At 43.0% G+C, this 21,647-nt stretch overlaps 3 protein-coding genes across 3 annotated transcripts in view; 2 read left to right on the forward strand and 1 right to left on the reverse strand.

Annotated features, from left to right (window-relative positions):
* Positions 1-537: 537 nt before the first annotated feature.
* On the forward strand, positions 538-5,590 carry LOC138949077 (major facilitator superfamily domain-containing protein 3-like). The gene is made up of 4 exons (XM_070320813.1): positions 538-1,725; positions 3,211-3,358; positions 3,899-4,017; positions 5,105-5,590. The coding sequence occupies exons 1-4, from the start codon at positions 738-740 to the stop codon at positions 5,428-5,430; spliced, it is 1,581 nt and encodes a 526-aa protein (XP_070176914.1). The 5' UTR covers positions 538-737; the 3' UTR covers positions 5,431-5,590.
* A 1,963-nt stretch (positions 5,591-7,553) lies between these two features.
* On the reverse strand, positions 7,554-18,344 carry LOC138949068 (uncharacterized). Its single transcript, XM_070320801.1, has 5 exons — positions 18,283-18,344; positions 16,583-17,739; positions 16,079-16,246; positions 15,287-15,494; positions 7,554-12,484 (listed from the first exon to the last, which is right to left on the reverse strand). Exons 2-5 carry the CDS (start codon positions 17,656-17,658, stop codon positions 12,230-12,232), a joined length of 1,707 nt encoding a protein of 568 aa, XP_070176902.1. The 5' UTR covers positions 17,659-17,739; positions 18,283-18,344; the 3' UTR covers positions 7,554-12,229.
* A 235-nt stretch (positions 18,345-18,579) lies between these two features.
* LOC138949082 (recQ-like DNA helicase BLM) overlaps positions 18,580-21,647 on the forward strand; it is an 87,244-nt gene continuing 84,176 nt past the window's right edge. The window contains exon 1 of the mRNA XM_070320822.1: positions 18,580-18,686. The gene's annotated coding sequence lies outside the window, so the exon portion shown is untranslated. The remainder of the gene's footprint in view (positions 18,687-21,647) is intronic.

Below are 21,647 nucleotides of genomic sequence, written 5' to 3' on the forward strand. Positions count from 1 at the left end.
CGCGCGAGAGAAAATGAAGATTTCATGGGGAGTACACAAATAACAACAACAACAACAACAACAACAACAACAACAACAACAGCCTATGATGAGTCAGAGCACGGTAATTAGCCTAAGTAAAAATAATGAGAAACCATAAATCTCACCAAATATACCGTAGAGTACACACTCTGTAGTAGTTCCCGCTGGGGAGAAAAAAACAGAGAGAGAGAGAGAGAGAGAGAGAGAGAGAGAGAGAGAGAGAGAGAGAGAATTAAAAGAAGCTAAAGAGGGCGTGGATTAGATGGGCCCCGATTAGATTCAGTGGAACCACTGGTGCGGTAACTGAATGGAATGGCTCAGTTGACACTGATTTAGGTTACTAGTGTCTAAATACACAAAAAGGAGAGAGAAAATGCTCTTAAATAACGGTAAAAGTAATAATAACTCCCTGAAGAACAAGAAAAAGTAAACAAAACGTAACGATGTGGCCCCATCACAAATACCATTGAAGTAAAAGACAAGGGTATTAATTTGCTCTTTTGGAAAGAAGGTAAATACGTGCTTGCGAGGTCCACGTACTTTCGCTAGACCATCTTGATCTTGATATATTACGCCAACAGGTCCCAAACTTGGGAATATTTGTTGGCGGAGATGCTTGCGATAGTATCTGTGGTTGTATTCAGCCGGCCAAGTCCCCACATTCACATTCTAGTTGGCCTGTAAAGCTAAACCGTTTGGCAAAAGAAGACCTCACTATGACCGTTCCGAACAGCTTCGTGCCACCGACTACGGTTCTCCTGTCGTACCTCTACTTTCTTCAAGGGGTACCCTACGGTCTTCAAGCCAGATTTCTCCCAATTTACTTCCGTGCACATGGCATGTCACTCTCAAACATCGGCTTCATCAAGATTCTCTTCTTCCCATGGATGTGTAAGACGCTATGGGCACCGTTTGTCGATCACTTTGGCAACAAGAAAACGTGGCTGCTATGGAGTATGCTTGGCCTTGGAGCAACTTGTGTCCTCACTGCTGGAATCGAACCCAGCTGGCTTTCCCCCCTCTGTGTTATCCTCCTTATATTCAATTTCTTGACGTCCACCCAGGACATTGCAACTGACGGCCTGGCCATTGAAATGTTGACATCTTCACAGGTTGCAAGTGGTAATATTGCACAGGTGGTAGGTTATAAGTTTGGTGCAATCATTGGAGGTGGACTGTTGGCATGGCTGAGTGACCACATCAGCTGGAGTGCTATTTTTATTTTTTTGACTATGATTTATGCTATGGCAGTTTTTGTGGTAAAGTTTCATGTTCCTGAAAGTGGCCATGCTTCAACAGAGTTGACAATAGAGGTTTCAGAGCCAACACTTTCAGGACAACATTCATTCAAAGAAAGTTACGAACACTTCACAGGGGGAAACCATAGTGGTGACACTAAGACTAGAGTAGATTCACCTTCAAAGAATACCAGAAGTAAGTCAAAACATGCAACACAGTCAACAGCTGGTGTACAGAGTACAGACTCAAAATCTTCCATGACAAGACAAGATTTTACAGAGAAATATTGTGAACCAGAGGGTGACCACATGCCTTGTCATACAGACTCTTCTGGGGACACCAGCAAAGTGTCAGCAGGAAGCAGACAAGAAAGTGGACCCAGGTGGATACTGGACCATTTCCGGACTGTGTTGCAAGCAGAGGGAACAGTGTGGATACTTGTTTATGTCCTTGTCTATAAACTTGGTGAGTATTATTATTAAGGGGGGGGGGGGGGGGGTTCATTTTGTTAATATTTTTCCAGGAAGTTCTACTTCTACTGAGAACTTTCATACAAAAATTATTAGTATGAATACTTGAAAGAATTCCTGGGGTAGTGGCCTCTCTATCTCTGTTTCACTCTCTCACGCTTGCAATCCAGGTTTCCCAATTGCTTCGTTTCCGGCCGATTTATGTGGAGCACGTGATGCGCACAAAAAATATTGGCGGTTTAGAAGTGTCTTCTGCGCAATGATCGCGGCGGCTTTCTTGACCGCCAAGGACGACCACGCACGTTGTGAGACGTCATTCGTTAGACCTCAATACATGCATGTAGAGAGGGGTAAGAATACTCTGGACACTAAAAGTTCATTTTGTTAATATTTTTCCAGGAAGTTCTACTGAGAACTTTCATACAAAAATTAGTATAAATACTTGAAAGAATTGCTGGGGTAGATTGCCTTATGAACCACTGTCTCTCTATCTCTGTTTTACTCTTTCATTGCTACTTTCATGCTTACAATACATAATGTACACAAGTGTGTACTGTAGCACTATTAGTATTAGTCTGTTACAGTACAGTACTTACACAAAACTCTCCATTTTCCCCTTTTTGACTCACATGCGAAGCAAAAGTGAGTCTATGTACTCACCCGAGTCGTCCGTCCGTCCGGACGTCCGTCCGTCCGTCCGTCCGTCCGTCCGTCCGGAAAACTTTAACGTTGGATATTTCTTGGACACTATTCAGTCTATCAGTACCAAATTTGGCAAGATGGTGTATGATGACAAGGCCCCAAAAAACATACATAGCATCTTGACCTTGCTTCAAGGTCAAGGTCGCAGGGGCTATAAATGTTGCCTAAAATTAAAAAACAGCTATTTTTCACATTTTTCACATTTTCTCTGAAGTTTTTGAGATTGAATACCTCACCTATATATGATATATAGGGCAAAGTAAGCCCCATCTTTTGATACCAGTTTGGTTTACCTTGCTTCAAGGTCAAGGTCACAGGAGCTCTTCAAAGTTGGATTGTATACATATTTTGAAGTGACCTTGACCCTGAACTATGGAAGATAACTGTTTCAAACTTAAAAATTATGTGGGGCACATGTTATGCTTTCATCATGAGACACATTTGGTCACATATGATCAAGGTCAAGGTCACTTTGACCCTTATGAAATGTGACCAAAATAAGGTAGTGAACCACTAAAAGTGACCATATCTCATGGTAGAAAGAGCCAATAAGCACCATTGTACTTCCTATGTCTTGAATTAACAGCTTTGTGTTGCATGACCTTGGATGACCTTGACCTTGGGTCAAGGTCACATGTATTTTGGTAGGAAAAATGTGTAAAGCAGTTCTTAGTGTATGATGTCATTGCTAGGTTTAGGTCAAGCATGTGAGTCGTATGGGCTTTGCCCTTCTTTTTTTTATTTGATCTGTCAATTCTGTTCTATTTGTTGTATGCAGGTGAGCAAGGCGCACTGAACATGATGCCCATGTTTCTGATAGATCATGGTGTTCCGACAGCAGACGTTGGCCTGTGGACCGGTCTCGTGGGTCTGGCTGTGTCCATTGGTGGATCAATCGTTGGAGGGGCGGTGATTTCTTCTGACAGGTACACATTACTTAGGTCCAGCAAAAAATAAATACAGAGGAACTCCCTTTTAAAGTTTGAAGACTTCAGGTTTCCCCTTTATAATTATATACCCTGCTTAAAATATGATTCTCTGTTCATAGCCTCTGCAAGTTTAGCTCCGTTCTAAGACTCTCTCAGTGTCTCACCTGATTTTTCAGATTTTTTGAGATCTCAAAAGGGGGATACCATTGTGGGTTGGAAGTGTGGACAAATTATGCCCAGTCTGCAATATGGGGGGTCTTTCAGTGTGGACATACAGTACACAAAAGAGCCAGAGCACAAATAGTAGTTTGACACTTGAGAAAATTCCTTAAATTTATCTCTGGTCTTTTAAAGTAAAATTAGATGTACTGTCTCTGTCAGAGTAAAACAAGAAGAGTGGTGCAGAACTACACGTAACAGAACTTGAGAAGGCTTAAGGCGTTGTATGTGTATGTGTGAAAGAATTGTGTAGTCTCCATAAAATTGTGGAAATGCAGTATTTTTCAGCATTTGAATTGCATGTTTTGTATGCCACAGGTACACAGCGCTGAATTTCTTGAGCCTGCTGAGTGTGCTGAAAGTGGTGGTTCTGGCATTAGAGACAGTGGCTGTTGGCACCTGGTCGGAGCCATCAGGATCTTTGGGATTTGGCACAGGTAGTGTTCCGTAACTCTTTCATTAAAGGACCATAACAGGCTGTTTTTGGTGTCAAAAACGCGTTCATTTGCGTTTTGGCGTGACTTAAGTTAACCAGACATATGCATGCCGTAGGAAATTGTTTTCTCCCCTTCCCTCACAGTGTTTAGTTTATTTCAGAATCGTTTTGGGCCATAATCCGACGAATTTCGTGGCTGAAGCGAAGCGTTTTTGTGTTCCGATCTGGCGGCCATTGTATCTCGAACGGTCTGCGAGACTACGGAAGTGGTGAAATCTGGGTCAAATTCCGATGACGTCACATCCAGAGACAATGGCAGAAGCAACTTCATTATTAATGACCTCCTTCACATACAGGAAGCAGACAAGAAAGTGGACCCAGGTGGATACTGGACCATTTCCGGACTGTGTTGCAAGCATTGCCATTGCTTTCATTCTAGTCTCAAAAGTTACACTGTTTCCTAATGCTAATGTTGATTATGATTCAATGCAAGTTATAAGGGACTGATGATTCTTCTTCTCTACTTCTTTGTTCGTGGGCTGAAGCTCCCATGTTCACTCATGTTTTTGCATGAGTGGGTTTTTACATGTATGACCGTTTTTACCCGGCAATTCAGGCAGCATATGCTGATTTCCGGGGTAGCATGCTGGGTTTATTTTCGTGTTTCTATAACCCACCGAACTCTGACATGGATTACAGGATCTTTTCCGTGTGCACTTGGTCTTGTGCTTGCGTGTACACACGAAGGGGGATAAGGCACTAGCAGGTCTGCACATAAGTTGACCTGGGAGATCGGAAAAATCTCTACCCTTAACCCACCAGGCGGCCGCGGTCGTGATTCAAACTCAGGACCTTTCGATTAGGAGGCATACACATAAAAACGGTGAGAGTTTCAGTCCATGAACGAAGCAAAAGATCAGCTCATTCCTTTCAAATTATTTGATAGCAAACATTTTTTTAAACTTGAGTCATTCTTATTTCTTAGTAAATGTGATGTATTTTATGTCTGTAACCACCCGGCACTTGTTTTTATGACAGTTACATTTTGAGTCTTTGAGTCTAATATTTGATTTCTTTAACCCTTTCAGTGCCCTGCATTTTTCTAATGTTGGTGCTGCTGGTAGTCAGTGGTGCCGTCTCCACCGCAGCCTTCACCCTCATGATGCAGTGTTCGCAGCGAGCAAGTCCTCAATGCCGTGCCAGTCACTACAGTCTCCTGGCAACAGCAGAGGTGCTGGGCAAGCTGATGTTCTCTGTGTTTGTTGGTGCTATCACTGATGCTGTTGGCTACACGGTAGCGTTTGGACTTTTTTTGACTCTGTCTGTCATTGTTCTGCCTTTGTTTAGATACGCTCCTCCTTCCTTGATGAAAGTTTCAAAACCCAACCTGAATGGATGTAATAAAAATGGTTGAGAATGGATATACCGTAAAGTACCTTGTAAGCGCCTAGTATCGAGTAAGCGCCCACCCCCCACTTTTAGTCTAAAACCGTGCATAGGGTATAGTACCTTGTAAGCGCCCATCCCCCACTTTACACCATTGAAATCAGGGGAAATAAAAATTCCGCACTTGATCTGCTAGTTTTGTGAATGATTTCCCTTTCTTGCAAACCCTATCACGTGTGTTGCACGCCTTGGATCTAAACGCCTGCAAGTCAATGATTACAAGATGCCGCGGATCATATCATACACCGTTGCATTTAAGCTGTCAGCTCTTGACTATTTGGATAATAACGCCAATGGAAATGTGTCGCAAACAGCAAGTGAGTTTGGGGTAGATAGAAAAAGGATACGAGAATGGCGAGAGAATCGCGATACCCTGTTACGTCACCAGGCCAGGAAGGAAAAGAAGAAGCGAAAGTTACATGGCGGTCGAGACGTCAGATCAGAAGAGGTAGATGAAGGTGTGTTAGAATATCTTGATCAAGAGCGGGCGGAAGAGCGTGTCGTCCGCAACAAAGATTTGCAAAGAAGAGCCTTAGAACTGGCTGGTGGACTGGACATAGACGAATTTGTCGCATCACCTATGTGGCTGAAGCGTTGGAAACAAAGGCATGCTGTCTCCACTCAGCGAGGTACCAATACCAACCAGAAAGTTCCAGCAGACTTCGAGGAGCAACTGTTTGAGTTTCGTGTGAATATCGTGAGACTGAGACACCGTCACGCGTACCCCTTGAATGACATTCTAAACATGGACCAAACCATGGTCAGGTTTGACATGGTACCGGGCCGAACTAACAACAGGAAGGGTGAGAAACATGTGAGAACGAAGACAACAAGAGCTGAGAAACGTGGCTTCACTGTTGCCCTATTCGTTGCTGCCGATGGAACAAAGTTCCCGGCCCTTGTGCTCCTGAAGGAACGAACTGGAGAGATCCCACAACGAGTGAGACTGCAAGTGCCAGACAATGTACGTGTAAGTGCGACAAGAAATGGCTGGATGACCAGAGAGGCTCTCCTGTCCTGGATACAGCAGATCCTGGGTCCCTCCGACACTCGTCGCCTCCTTGTTCTGGATAGCTACACTGCACACAGGACAGCCGAGGTGAGGGCTGCTTTGACTGAGCGTAACGTGGACCTCGTCTTTGTCCCTGGCAGCTGCACTGCGCTTGCCCAGCCAGTCGACGTTGGCATCGCCAAGTCTTATAAGGATGGCGTTCGAGACTGTTGGGTGGAGTGGATGACGCAGCCCAGGCCCCCAACTGTCGATGGTAACCTCACGCAGCCGACGAGACAAGACATCATCAACTGGGTAGGACACGCCTGGGAACGGGTGAACCCTGACGCTGTCACGAAAGGTTTCCTGAGATGCGCCATCTCCAACGCCTTGGATGGGTCTGAAGATGACCAGACACTGGAATGGTTTCCAGACGACATTGCAGCCTTCCTGCCAGCAAACGGCGCAGAAATGTCCAGCGACAGCGACTCAGGGGGACAAGAACAGAGTGGTGCTTCTCAGTCTGAAGGGGAGGAAGAAGTCGACTGAGGAATTCAACGACAATGAATGAACACACTTGTTTGTTTGGTGACATTTTATCAGTCTCTAGACAAGAGAGCGTTTTTAAATTGCACTGTAGGTCAAGATGTTCTTCTTTGGTTGAATAAGTTCAGTTTACTGCGATTGACATGTTTGAATTCATCTGAACCAGTGTGACAGATCACTTCGGACTGATTGTAAACATTTAATAGTATCCATTGAACTGATCTACAGCAGATAGCAAAGAATCTTGAGTGTTTTTTGTGTGGAAAGTTACATTTGTTTAACAAAAATCACCAATGCTGTTTTTTTTCCTTTTAGCAAAAGTTCATTCTATACAATCTTGAATGGTTGTTTTAAACTTACTCTGCAGTTGTGAACATTTATTATTAAATCATAAAAGCAAAACGAATTCTTTTTTTATGCATTGAGAGCAACACATTCATAGTGCACGTTACACACACACACACACACTCACAAACACACACACACACACACACACAATACTCCCCCTCCTCTCGCTCTCTCTCTCTCTTTCTCTCTCTCTGATTTCTCTCTCTCTCTCTGTGATCACTCTCTATCTCTCTCTCTGATCTCTCTGATTTATCTCTCTCTCTCTCTCTCTCTCTTTCTGCCGAAAACAGTCTTTGGCCAAGTAAAATAGACTGCCCATATCCAGAAGACGTACCCCTTGTTCAAGGGAAACAGAGACACAGTGCGGCCGACAGCGGCACCTCTGCAGACAAGAAAAGGATGCGACGACATTTGTCTCCCCAAGCTCTTCTAATGACAATACGAACAAGAAAAACAATGGAAGATGAAAAAAGAAAGAAGATATGATTACGAAGTGATCAAAGATCACATTTCTTACTGAAAACTGCTCGTGCATTGGGTGTAGTACCTAGTAAGCGCCCACCCCCTACTTTGGGTCGGAATTGGTGCACAGGGGGGGTGGGCGCTTACAAGGTACTTTACGGTATATGTATAGTGGAGTTTATACCTGAAGACAAAGCTTGCCAATGTTGCCTTATGAACTGCTGAAAATAATCGTTCTCACACATTTGTGCGTCGTACATACACCGCATTAACAAATCAAACAGAAATCATTCAGCAATACAATACTGTGTTATTTATGTACTTTTTTAATAAACAAAACTAGAATTAGATACATATTTTTTTTCCATATTATGCATGAAATGGTATAAAGTGTATCACATTACTTTCTTTCTTTCTTTATTTGGTGTTTAACGTCGTTTTCAACCGTTCAAGGTTATATCGCAATGGGGAATGGGGGGGGGGGGGGGGGGGGGGGGATGGGATAGAGCCACTTGTTAATTGTTTCTTGTTCACAAAAGCACTAATCAAAAAATTGCTCCAGGGGCTTGCAACGTAGTACAATATATGACCTTACTGGGAGAATGCAAGTTTCCAGTACAAAGGACTTAACATTTCTTACATTACATACTGCTTGACTAAAATCTTTACAAACATTGACTATATTCTATACAAGAAACACTTAACAAGGGCCGGGTAAAAGAATAAACAGAATCCGTTAGTCGCCTCTTACGACATGCTGGGGAGCATCGGGTAAATTCTCCCCCCTAACCCGCGGGGGGTGTATCACATAACAACACACTGGTCCCTTCACCAAAATAGCATAACAACTTTAACAATATCACAGGTATTGCTTCAAAACAAGAAACAGAAAATATCACATGATGTGCAGAAAAGAAAAATATACCATGACAAACAAACTTTCATTTTTGCATAAGTGAAACATGACTGTACACACTAGAGTTAATATAAATCAAGATTAAATAAATATTTCATCATTCAACCTACGAGAAGACTTGGCTCTTCAATCTGTTTTACTGGCACTTTTTTTTTCCATCAAAATATTTGGCACGCAATCTAAAATGACAACATTAACTCACTTCTGTTTTCTGTGAATTTTCAGTTTCAAAATGTCACATTTTCTCACCACTTCTATGTGTAACCTTTTATTTTCTTGTTACTGGTGTGTGTCAGGCATGGGAATTGTCCGCATTTCCGCGAAAAGGAAATTACGTTTCAGTGAAAATTTTAAAAAATCCGCGGCAAAAAAAAGGAAAATTAAATTATAAATATAATAATGTCTCTCTATCCATTATTTGTTTACATGAGAACTATCAAAATATTGGTAAAATTCGTTTTTCTTCCGGGGGGCTTCGCCGCCCTGGTCCCCCCAACGGGGCTCTGCCCCTCTACCCTGCTGGGGCCTTGGACCTCGGCCTATTTTCAGAGTTTTTTCTATTTTGGAATTTCCATGCCTGGTGTGTGTGTATACAGATAATTAATTAGTTTTACATAACATGTGGCAAGAACTAAAATTGGCCCTCAGGCAAAATAACTTTAAAATGAGATTCCACACCCACTAAATCAGGAACAGTATCCAATATTATTTTCAGGTACAACGTCCTATATGCATATAGAGATAAAGAATTTGTTCAGAAATGGATAAAACATTAACAACAATACAAGAAAAAAAAGCGGATCTCATTTTGATTTCAGTAAGCAGCAGGGTCAGATTTAAGTTCGGCATAAAAATAATGAGGGATGCATTCATTAAATCAGCCCCAGATACAAAATGATTCCACAATACTTACTCTGTATGCATGCTGAAACTATGTGAATAGCACTGCATGTTTGGGCAGGGACGTAGCTCAGTTGGTAGCGCGCTGGCTTTGTAGCCAGTTGGTCGCTATCAGCGTGGGTTCGATCCCCACGTTCGGCGAGAGATTTATTTCTCGAAGTCAACTTTGTGCAGACTCTCTTCGGTGTCCGAACACCCTTTGTGTGCACACATGCGCACGAAAAAGATCCCACGTTCACAGCGAAAGTCTCAGGGCTTGGAAAACACGAAGACACGCATGCATCATCTCTCGTCTCTGATTTATATCATGATCGTATTTCGATACTTTGACGAGACAAACCCAATGCTGGTGTGTCAAAGAAGAAAGCCACTGCGGGCTTGTTCGAATCAAAGTATCACACCATATCTTCAGCGTATTACCACTACCTGTCCCCAATATAGACCAGTTGGTCTAAGAGGACGTTAAACCCTAATAGTCAGTCAGTCACTGCATGTAGGTGAATTCATATAAAATAATGTCACATTGCATGAAATGCTCAAAATGTGTACCCTGGTTGGATGATCAAATACATGTAGTGAAATATTCATTGAATTAAATAACTTTGCAAAACATTCATTAAATTAAATAACTTTGCAACAAATAAAAAACACTGGGAAAAATTGATTATCAAAATCTCTACTTTCATCAATTCTCATAACTGTATTGGTTACCATTTATTGGTTTTGATGTGTATAAAGGTTTTCACAGAAAGATTGGGACATCACCAGTTCGCCCTCTTGGATAAAAAAAAATATTTGCACTGTTGATGCAGCAACACATTAATAAAGCAGAAACAAAGTCAACAGTTCCTCAAATATTCACACAAAAGCCAGATGTGGAGTGGAATTGGAAGGAATCCTCAATCAATGCAACCATGATTTCAAGTACATGTATGACTGTAAAAACACACACAAAAACACGAAACAAGCAAACCTCTACATTCGGGCTTGCATTAAATATCTAAAATATCTTCACAACCTAATTATTCAGACTTGCATAGTCCACATACACACAATGTTTATGTCATCAGGAAAGTTTGAAGTACAGTAGAACCTGTTTGTAAAGCCTCGATCATACAGGCGACTCAGTCGTTGCGATTCAGTCTTGCGATTCAGTCTTTGGCCGATCGCACATCACATCGTAGGCCATTGACCCGTCACACGATGAACGATAGACGAACGACTGGCGAACGATAACTCCACGCGAGCGGGGCGGAAGTGATGTGTCATAGTGAACACGGCAAATGCGCTTTGCGAGAGCAGACGCTAAATGTTCGAACGTCGCTCTACCTTTCTGAAAAATTTCTTTCAGCATTATGCCTTTGCAAGAAATAGAGTTCCCAGACAGCTGCAAATAATGTTTTCCGACCGCTGTACACGCCTAAAACGTCTCTTTTATATCTGAGTAAAAAACTGTTCTTCCAAAAAGTTCTGATTGGCTCTGTTGGCTCTCCCCCTGCGATTGACCGACAACTGGATCGCAGGAATAGAACATGTTCTAAACCTCAAAACTACGAGGGAATCGCATGAGACTGAGTCGCAGACTTGTCGTAGCTGTTTTCTACGACTGAGTCGGCTGTGTGACAGGGTAAATCGCGCGAGTCAGTCGCATGTGTGACAGCCCTCTAACAACCACCCAAAGTACAGTCAAACCTGTCTATAACGACCACCCCAGGGACCAACCAAAAATGGTCGTTATACACAGGTGGTCACAATGGAAATGTGAATTATATAGAAAACAAAAGGTCTGGAATCCTTTTGGGTGGTCATTATCGAAATGCAGTCACCAGGGTAGGTTTGACTACTTAAAAAGAGACATTTTTTTGTAAACCAACATAGGACATGTATTATTGTGTCAAAAGTGACACCCTTTGTAATGTGGTACAAAATAAACCCTTTCTACAGCAGTTTGCAGTAAATGGTGCTTTTGAGACAGTCGCCAGTAACGCATCAGTGTTCCTAGCTTCTCCTTATATCAAATGACTGGACATGGTTTTATGAGACTTGGTAACAATGGTAACAATATGCCTCTCTGATTTGGCACATTATCTTTCTCAGTGTGCCATACTGACCGACTAGCTTCAAAAATTGCGTGGTGGAAGTAATGAAGATCGAATCAAGTGAGTTTGCGTCACTTATTTTGTGTGATATGTGCGTTTTCATCATTTCCTCTCTTTTCCATTGTGATTCTGAATCAGTTGCTCTCTCTTGGCCAAGAAAAAGGCGAAGCAGTGGAAATGCATGGTTCATCATGTGAGAATGTTTGTGAAAACATTTCAACTGTTAATATTCATAAGTTAAGGTGAGTGACTAGCTGCAACTTGGTCACAATTAAGTGTCCTTTGACTGACAGACATAAACAGATCAGAAGGGTCCGTTATACAGATCCATAGTCCTTGCTTCTTCTTCATATTTTTGTCTTTTTCTGCGTTCGATATTCATGGCCGTCATATCTTCAGGTCGGTGGCTGCCATGAAGTCCGCTGTCTTCTGCAGTTCAGCAGCGGGTCCCCAGAGCTTGGTGCCTAGGCTGGTGGCTTCTGGCCAGCAGTGCTTGCGTTCTTTTTCATGTTAAATGGCTGGGCATGGCTTTGTGAGACTTGGTAGATTTTATAGACATGCGGCTGACAGGTCTAGTGTCTGTGTTGGAAGGCACTGGCGCTGGAGACAGGGCCGGTGGTTGAGGGCTGTTGCTCTTTGTGCAGAGGGTCGAGTCTTCAATCAAAAAGTTGTGTAGAAGGCGGTTAACCTCTTCTGGTGCCTCAATCATAACCATGTGGCTGGCGTCAGGAATCACTTCTAGTCTGGAGCGGTAGATTACCTGTGACAACGGAAAGACTTTCTTATGAAAAAATGTTTAACCGTTGGATGAAATAAGATTGGAAGCTTACCTGTGCCAAAGGGCAGAAAGAACAAAGCTTTTTATGAAGATGAAGTGACTACAATGTATTTTGTTTGGAAAGAATGAAACATGCCCTTGCTAACAGGTGTAACACACTGGGGTGGGGATGTAGAGGCAACAGTATGCATTATCTTACACTCACCCACCCTTGCTTTTACAGAAATGCATTGTGGAAAATGTGAAATGTACTCGTCACGCTCCACTCAGTTGCCTATACAGTGGAACCCCTGTTTTAAGACCCTCGTGGGCGGGGATGTAGCTCAGTCGGTAGCGCGCTGGATTTGTATCCAGTTGGCCGCTGTCAGCGTGAGTTCGTCCCCACGTTCGGCGAGAGATTTATTTCTCAGAGTCAACTTTGTGTGCAGACTCTCCTCGGTGTCCGAACACCCCCGTGTGTACACGCAAGCACAATACCAAGTGCGCACGAAATCCATGTCAGAGTTCGGTGGGTTATAGAAACACGAAAATACCCAGCATGCTTCCTCCGAAAACGGCGTATGGCTGCCTAAATGGCGGGGTAAAAAACGGTCGTACACGTAAAATTCCACTCGTGCAAAAAACACGAGTGTACGTGGGAGTTTCAGCCCACGAACGCAGAAGAAGAAGAAGAAGACCCTCGTTTTCCAGACTTTATGTTCGTAAGTAAAAAAAAACTCAGTTAATTTACCTCCATTTTAAGACTCCCTCCTTTTTGAGTCACTTGAGAAAAAGTGACTCTATGTAATCGGTCAGTGTTAGTCTGTCCGGCCGGCCGTCCGGCCGGCCGTCCGGCCGGCCGTCCGTAGACACCACCTTAACGTTGGACTTTTCTCGGAAACTATCAAAGCGATTGGGCTCATATTTTGTTTAGTCGTGACCTCCAATGACCTCTACACTTTAACGATGGTTTCGTTCTTCTTCTTCTTGGCGTTCGCAGAGGTTACACAATCAGTCCAGCACTGGTGATAAATGTTGTCGTTTTCTCCAACTCCTGTCGACTGCCGTATAGTTTGGTCTGCAAGGGAGTTGGTGACGGCCACACTTCTTTTCGTTCCTCATCTAGTAAGGGACATCGCTGTAAGATGTGTTCCGCTGTTTGGTCCTCTTGACCGCAGGCACAGGTTGGTGATGGCGCCAGCTTGAACTTTCGGTTCATGTGAGCATTGAGCCTGTTGTGGCCAGTACGCAGCCTGATGAGGTTGACTTGCTGCTCTCTGGACATTGTGTGGTAGTCATCTCTGTTTGTCCTTGGCCTCATCAATGCCTTGATGATTGTCTTCTGCTCACTAAAGCTGACACTGTTTTCAGGTTGGTCTTCCACGGCTCCTTCTTTTGCCAGCTCATCTGCCCTTTCATTTCCTGGTATCCCACAGTGTGCTGGTATCCACTGGAGGACAACTCTTCTGGTTTGTCTGACCATCTGTAATGCTTTGGCCAGCTGTGGGAGTTTGTCGTTCTCTAGGGCCTGAAGGACTGAAAGGGCGTCCGAGAGGAAGACAACTTGGTAGCAAGAGTCTGCGGAGTCCTGAACGAAGGAGGCGGCCTGCATGAGAGCTTCTGCTTCTGCTTTATAGTTTGTGCAGTGTTTGCCAGTGGCAACGCTGGATGTAGCTGTATGTCCCCCAGGGAACTGGATGAGAATGCCTGCACCTCCATTGAGCACGGCGTTAGTTGCTGATCCATCGGTGTATACATGGATCCACGCCTCTTTTGGGTACTGTTCGTCGATCAGGGCTAAGGTGAGTGCCTGTCGAGCTGTGTCATTCTGATCTTCTCCTGAGGTAACATGTGGAACACTGGTGCAGATCTGGATGCCTGGTTTCTCTGTTGCCTTGGGGGTTTCCTCTTCTTCTTGAGTCAGAGGTAGAGTGTTCTGTGGAAGGACTTCCCTGTACTGTCGAGAAAGTCTCTTGCTCTCGTGTACAAAACTGCTCCGTTTAAGCCGGTTCTTGGTGAGGTTGCTCAGTCTGTGCTTCATGGGGTGGTCGGGTAGGCACTTGAGCTTCTCGGCCTGTACCATAGTCTTGGCTTCTCTTCTCTGACAGAGGGGTTGGATGGTGGTAAGCTTCTCCATTTCCTTGATGGGCGTGGATTTCATTGCACCGGTGATGAGTCGGAGGGCCTGGTTTTGCACACGGTCAAGGGTCTGCAGGTTTGTCTTGGCTGAGGTTGACCACGCTGTGGAGCCGTACTCGAGGTGGGGTCTGATGGTTTCGTTGACCTTTGACCTTTTTCAAGGTCACAGGTCAGCGTCAAAGGAAAAATTAGACATTTTATATCTTTGACAAAGTTCATCGGATGTGATTGAAACTTTGTAGGATTATTCTTTACATCAAAGTATTTACATCTGTAGCCTTTTACGAACGTTATCAGAAAAACAAGGGAGATAACTAGCCTTTTCTGTTCGGCAACACACAACTTAACGTTGGGCTTTTCTCGGAAACTATAAAAGTGACCGGGCTCAAATTTTATGTGAACGTGACTCATTGTGTTGTGAATAGCAATTTCTTCCTGTCCATCTGATGCCTCATATAATATTCAGAACTGCGAAAGTGACTCGATCGAGCGTTTGCTCTTCTTGTTAAAACCTTATTTTCTGAGATTTTGTGAGGTCAAAGATGGGTTCCACAGTAGCGTGTCAATAATAATACAAGAATTTATAAGGCGCACATATCTCACCACAAGGCGACTCAAGGCGTGTAAATGTGTAAATAACAAACACATTCACATACACACGCATACCTCTTCCATATGCTCCTCTTCTTTCAAAGTGACTAGCCGGTCCTGAGCACCATAGACAAGCAGCGTAGGGCACAGCAACCACTGATGATACAGTTCATCGCCATCAGGCCAGTCCTGGCCGTTCATTGTGTGCTGCAGAACGTAGGTAGGAATGGCAAAGGCCTGGTCCTTGTCCACCACAGGTTTTCTTGCTGCGTGAAATGCACTTCTGTTGAAAACATAGCAATTGGTAGTTTGTCAGCTTCCTTTCAACTCACTCATTACACTTATGTACATGCAAAACTGACTGAGCTACACATGGAGCGTCTTCACCAGAAATTTGTGGTATTAAAATACCGGAAGTAAAATCGGCAACTAACCTTGACATTTTGTTGCACCTATTAGTTTCTGGACAAATATAATGCAATCCCTTTGTTGTGGCCTAGTTTTGACTGGCTGGTATAGCAAAGTGACCAATTTCTGTAAGAACCATAAGGGGTACTTGTGAAGAAATACAGCTTTTGAAAATGGCAACCGTGATCACTAACTACATATTTTGCAAACCAATGCAAAGACAGTAGATGCACAGCACCGCTGAAGCGTTAGGTTATTAAATTTAGAATAATGCAATTCGGGAAACAATTGTGGAATGATTTCTTCCTAGTCTAGTGTATCACATACAGAACTGAAAGCGTATATGAACACAAAGACCTGCCAAATTACTTTTTGGTGTCAATGGTGTTGTGATACACCCAAAACAGATGCAACGACTGAAAACTACATGACCCCCCAAATAGGCCAGATCAAACGTACTTGTGAAATCCACAGTTGAGACAAGGTCTGAAGCATCCCAGCATGCAAGTGGGTAGAGAGAAGAGTCCGGGCTGTGGAGCTAAGGGAGTAGGTGCACCCCCACTAATGAGAACCAGTTTCTGGACTCTCCTCGATCGTCTTCGTCCCAATAGAACAGCAAACGAACACCTGCAATCAATGCATTTGACTGGGTTTAAAAATAAAGTTGCCAGCTCTCAAATAACTAGAACACAAAATAAAAACGTTCAAAATTATGTTGCTCTGGCATCCATTAATTATTAAAAAAATCCCACAGATACATGTATCAATATACTGCAGAGGTTTTCAAAATGGGAAAAAAGTGCCTTAAGATTATTGTTTTATCTCAACCCTTATCTGTACAAATGGTTACCAACATTTTCTTCCAAACCATAATGATACACAGGTCATGTTAATTAGCCTCACTAACTAATGGTTAAGGGAATGAATACAGGAACATAACTAAAATGTTGTTAAGAAACTCACCCATAGGAATGACCAATAACAACGTTTCTCTTCTTGCAGTACTTGTCAAAAATGCCCTCGATGTCTGCAGCAATTTCGAGAAAATGATAAGACTTTTTGTCCTTTGGTGTACAGCTAAGTCCATGTCCAACGAGATCTGGTGCAATGATTTCATAGCCTTCATTGGCAAAGTGGCGTATCTGTGTCTGCCACACACTGGAGGAACCTCCAACACCATGGATAAAAAATAACAGTGTTGTAGGGCGTCTCCTGGGGCTCATCACACCATTCCGCATCGGTGTTGACTGTGTAGTCTGTTCTGCAAATTGTGAGGTGACGTTATTCCTACTTTGAATTGAAGGTGAAGGGTTTTCTGCAATAGACTTACTAATTTCAGCCAGCTCAGAGTCTGACAAACCACTGGCACTGTCCCTTTCAGCATCCTGAGTTTCTGTCCTGTTCGGCCCAAGAGAATGTGAAGGGGTCTTGTTTGAAGACTCTTTGTTGGCAGCTTTATCACTGTGGCTTTCAACTCCACCATCTATTCTCGGTGACAGTTTGCTGAGAGCTTTATCAGCGGGGCTGTCGGCCTCGCCTTCTGCTCCGGCTGAACTGGGAACTGCCCCGGTCACAGGAACGCCACTTTCACTCACAGGCACGTTGTGCAAAGCCACCTGCACTGATGAAGGTGAAGTAAATTCCGCCTTGCTGCCAGAGGCGCTGATTTCACGCTTGGTAATATCCCCAACCCCTCCACCACTGGGGTCTACAGAGTTCGGCAGAGGGTTAGAGGACTGAGTGGTAGTCTTGGCTGCGGCTCCTTTTTTCTGGTTGCTCTTGGGCATGCTGAGAGGCCCAGCAGAGACCACTCCTGCTTGCAGGCCTTGATTTCTGTACAGCTGCTGCATGTTCATCTCCTTCTCAAAACGGGTGTCACGTGGCCGAGCGTTGATGTGCTGAATGCGCAGGAACCTTTTGGGTCGAATCTCCACCACATGACTCTCGCCAGTGTTTGGAGATACAGGACGAACCCTGTGACGTCGATTCCTGCCAAAGCAGGAGGATGCCCCGCCGCCTTCATTCTGCTGCCATGCCATGATGCAAAGGCAGCGTTTAGGGGATGGATGGAATGTTGGTGAGTCACTGCATTGCTTGCTCTTATTTCTAGTTGCTGTCACCTGTGAAACAGAGCCATTTTTTTAATGACCTCCGGTTTGAACATGAAAGTCAAACTGTGGGGATTCCGCTTTCTCCTTTCTTCATTCACACAAATTCTTTTAACTCAAATCAATTGTGTTTGCTACTATGACTATAACCACACAATGAGGCATACTTAAATAACGGAAAGGTGTCTAAAAAACTGAAAAACAGACAACAGTTCCAGTCCCTAATGCAGAATTTAATGCTACATACATACCACTATCATTACTTCTAAGTTGTTGAAACCATCATGTTCACATCGATATCTTTTCCAAAATTCATAATCACAACTTTCACTAAACCTGAATATTATCTTAGATTTTGTGTGAATTTGTCAAATCTGTGTTTCTGGACCTTCTGTATTGTAGGCGACAAAAACATCTTGTTTTCAACGAAGAGCAGGGCAATGCACAGAATCGTAGACTTCTTTGGGCTACCCCTCTTGAATCGTACAGAAACATTTGCCACAAATATGAATACACTACATTTACTACTTTTGTAAAAACAAAGCAGTTTCTTACATCACGACGGACAGCTTTCGCTCAAGGAACTCGACCTCCATCTCCATGATAAACATTTTGAGATGTACTTCCGGTCGAGAAAAACATTCAAAGGTTGGAGCGGAATACGAAAGAAAAACAGATTTAGTTTGTTTTTTTAGATCAAAAAGGATTTTGTTTTCGTTTTAACTGCTGTGCATATGTGTTCTTAAATCAAAATAAAATTTTAAAAAGTTGACTTCTGACAATATTTCAAAAATATTAGATAATGACCTTCGTTTATCGTGTAAAGGACGGTTGTACTTTTGCAAATACCAAGAGGAAGTGGTTATGGCGCCAGCCCAGCGATTTTACGAAATGGCTGTTTTGGTCTACGACGTAATGACTGAAGAGATCAAAGACTGAAGAGCTTCTGCTATACTCTGGTTTCTGTAACATTTAGTTTTAAAACTACAATGTATAACAACAGCTATTTAAGATATGACTGTAATCTTCCTCAAGTTCGGTTTGAACTTTCCTATTCATAATTCAGTCTTCTTTCTTCTGTTTTTGGTTGGAAACTTGAGATTTGTATCAAATCACAGGCGAAAGGTATCGTTCACAGGACCACCACTATCATAGTAAGACTACCTGTAATCAAATATCAGCAGATCAGTATCTAAAATTGCAAGATTCTTCTGATTTTACTTTTTAATTTTAGGATCCAAGGATGTGGGAATGGAGGAGATGAAGGACAATCTAGCAATCATGTGCAGATTCCTGTGCATGTTTCTCTTCTTGGGGGTTGTAAATCTACTACATGAATCACTGCAGTGTAGACAGTAGTGGAAAATCTGTCACTCTAGTCTTGTTTAGTTTAGTTTATGGGCACAAATGCAGTAGGCTATCAAGCCCAATAATCATGCCATCAATATTTTGTTTTATTTGGGTCTGCATATCTTCTTGGGGAAATTCCATTCATTCGTCAAGTTCAAATTTAATTCTTGAGATTGTATTGATTAATATCTTCGTCCAGCTGGTTTTTGAAGGATTTGATATTGTGTGCTTTATTAACAGACGGTGCGAGGGCATTCCAAAGAGGTGCAGTTATGGTTAAAAAAAAACAGGGTTCGTACAGGTCATGGAAAACCTGGAAAGTCATGGAATTTGATTTTTAATTTTCCAGGCCTGGAAAGTCATGGAATTTCAATTCAAGTCATGGAAAGTCATGGAATTGAACAAAAATAAGAAAGAAAACAAATTAACCTTTAGCACGCCAGCGGCTATTTTTGTCGCCCAGCCATTCCCCCCCCCCCCCCCCCCCCTCTTTGCCAGCCAGCAGCGATTTGCATCGCCAGCACAAGGCTTGTTCGTATGACCAACTTTTCGTTTGTATTTGCATACGAGAATAACGGTATTTTTAACGGCACTTGAGCCAAAGCGAGGCTTACTTCCTTCTGTTATCTCGTCGTGTCGTCTGCGCTGCATTTGAGTCGGTTTCGTTGAAGTTTTCTGCTTTTGTTTTTGCATCGATAAAGTACTTTAGCGCTTCGACAAGCAAGATGGAGGATGATGAGTTTGAAACTTTCTTTCGAGTTGTTTCTTGACAACAAAAAGTATGCGGAATTGGAACGAATTACCAAGGAAGATTTTTGCAATGAACTGTGTATCGCGGTGAAAAAAATGACAGTTCGTCAAGTCACAGTGACGGTTACGAAACGGAATTTACGAAAGTGCAGATGGATACAAACAGTGGCTGGTCCAGTCACAGGCGGAAGGTATCGTTCACTGGACCACTACTTTCATAGAAAGACTTTCTATGAAAGTAGTGGTCCAGTGAACGATACCTTCCGCCTGTGCTCCAGTTTAGTGAAATGACAGGACCAGCAAACATTACCGATAATCTGACTGCGTAGCAAATGCTTGACTTGCTTGTCGAAGTGACACTGCGTAGAAACTGACTCAAATTCAGTGCAAAGCAAGCCAGTGTCAAAACTGGCAGTGACAAGACGTAAAAAGTTTGCGTGTTCGGAAATGGCGACCTGTGGATCTAGTCATGGAAAATGTTATTGAGGCTCATGGAAAGTCATGGAAAAGTCATGGAATTTTGTTTCTAAAAACCAGTGGGGACCCTGACAGGGTTCGTACAGGTCATGGAAAACCTGGAAAGTCATGGAATTTGATTTTTAATTTTTCAGGCCTGGAAAGTCATGGAATTTCAATTCAAGTCATGGAATTTAAAAAAAAAAAAAAAAAAAAAATTTAACCTTTAGCACGCCAGCAGCGATTTTCGTTGCCCAGCCATCAGCGATTTGCGTCGCCAGCACAAGGCTTGTTCGTATGACCAACTTCTCGTTCGTATTTGCACTCTCTACAACCCTATCTTTTGCTAACACAAGAACACAGACAGGCTATGAGCAAACTACGTATAAGTGCCCATGACTTAGAAATCGAAAAGGGCAGATACACGGGAACACCAAGGGAGGAAAGACTATGCAGAAACTGTGGAGTGGTGTAGGATGAACTTCACTTCCTTGATTCGTGTACAATGTATGCTCATCTCAGGCAACAGTTATTACCGAATACTTCCACCGGCAGTGATGAAATAAGAGTCAGTTCTTTGTTTACTGACAGCGACATCCAATGGCAATTGGCAAAATATGTGTACGATTGTTTTCAACTACGCAGGTGCAATGCGTCTTCCGACTGACTGTCCTCAATAACTTATGCTCATCTTCAGGTCCTCTTTGTTCACCCTGTTCCACTTGGTTTTGTATTACATGTATGTTATGTTATGTTATATTGCTGTTTTCCTGTACTTATATATCTTGTATGTGTCAATAGGCTCTGTGCTTGACAATAAATTCTGATTCTGATTCTGCATACGAGAGTAACGGTATTTTTAACGGCACTTGACCCAAAGCGAGGCTCACTTCCTTCCGTTATTTCGTCGTGTCGTCTGCGCTGCATTTGAGTCGGTTTTGTCGAAATTTTCTGCTTTTGTTTTTGCATCGATAAAGTACTTTAGCGCTTCGACAAGCAAGATGGAGGATAATGAGTTTGAAACTTTCTTTCGAGTTGTTTCTTGACAACAAAAAGTATGCGGAATTGGAACGAATTACCGAGGAAGATCTTCGCAATGAACTGTGTATTATGGTGAAAAAAATGACAGTTCGTCAAGTCACAGTGACGGTTACGAAACGGAATTTACGAAAGTGCAGGTGGATACAAACAGTGGCTGGTCCAGTTTAGTGAAATGACAGGACCAGCAAACATTACCGATAATCTGACTGCGTAGCAAATGCTTGACTTGCTTGTCGAAGAGACACTGCGTAGAAACTGACTCAAATTCAGTGCAAAGCAAGCCAGTGTCAAAACTGGCAGTGACAAGACGTAAAAAGTTTGCG

The sequence above is a fragment of the Littorina saxatilis genome, linkage group LG1, assembly GCF_037325665.1.
Source record: "Littorina saxatilis isolate snail1 linkage group LG1, US_GU_Lsax_2.0, whole genome shotgun sequence".
Taxonomy (NCBI): Eukaryota; Metazoa; Mollusca; class Gastropoda; order Littorinimorpha; family Littorinidae; genus Littorina; species Littorina saxatilis.

Excerpts from the sequence above, each read along its gene's own strand:
- LOC138949077 (XM_070320813.1), top strand. The coding sequence starts at position 738 with ATGACCGTTCCGAACAGCTTCGTGCCACCGACTACGGTTCTCCTGTCG. Across the intron at positions 3,359-3,898 it reads GCGGTGATTTCTTCTGACAG|GTACACAGCGCTGAATTTCT; the intron begins GTACACATTACT and ends TGTATGCCACAG. Across the intron at positions 4,018-5,104 it reads ATCTTTGGGATTTGGCACAG|TGCCCTGCATTTTTCTAATG; the intron begins GTAGTGTTCCGT and ends TAACCCTTTCAG.
- LOC138949068 (XM_070320801.1), bottom strand. The coding sequence starts at position 17,658 with ATGGCATGGCAGCAGAATGAAGGCGGCGGGGCATCCTCCTGCTTTGGC. Across the intron at positions 16,247-16,582 it reads GTTATTGGTCATTCCTATGG|GTGTTCGTTTGCTGTTCTAT; the intron begins GTGAGTTTCTTA and ends CATTGATTGCAG. Across the intron at positions 15,495-16,078 it reads CTCAACTGTGGATTTCACAA|AAGTGCATTTCACGCAGCAA; the intron begins GTACGTTTGATC and ends TGTTTTCAACAG.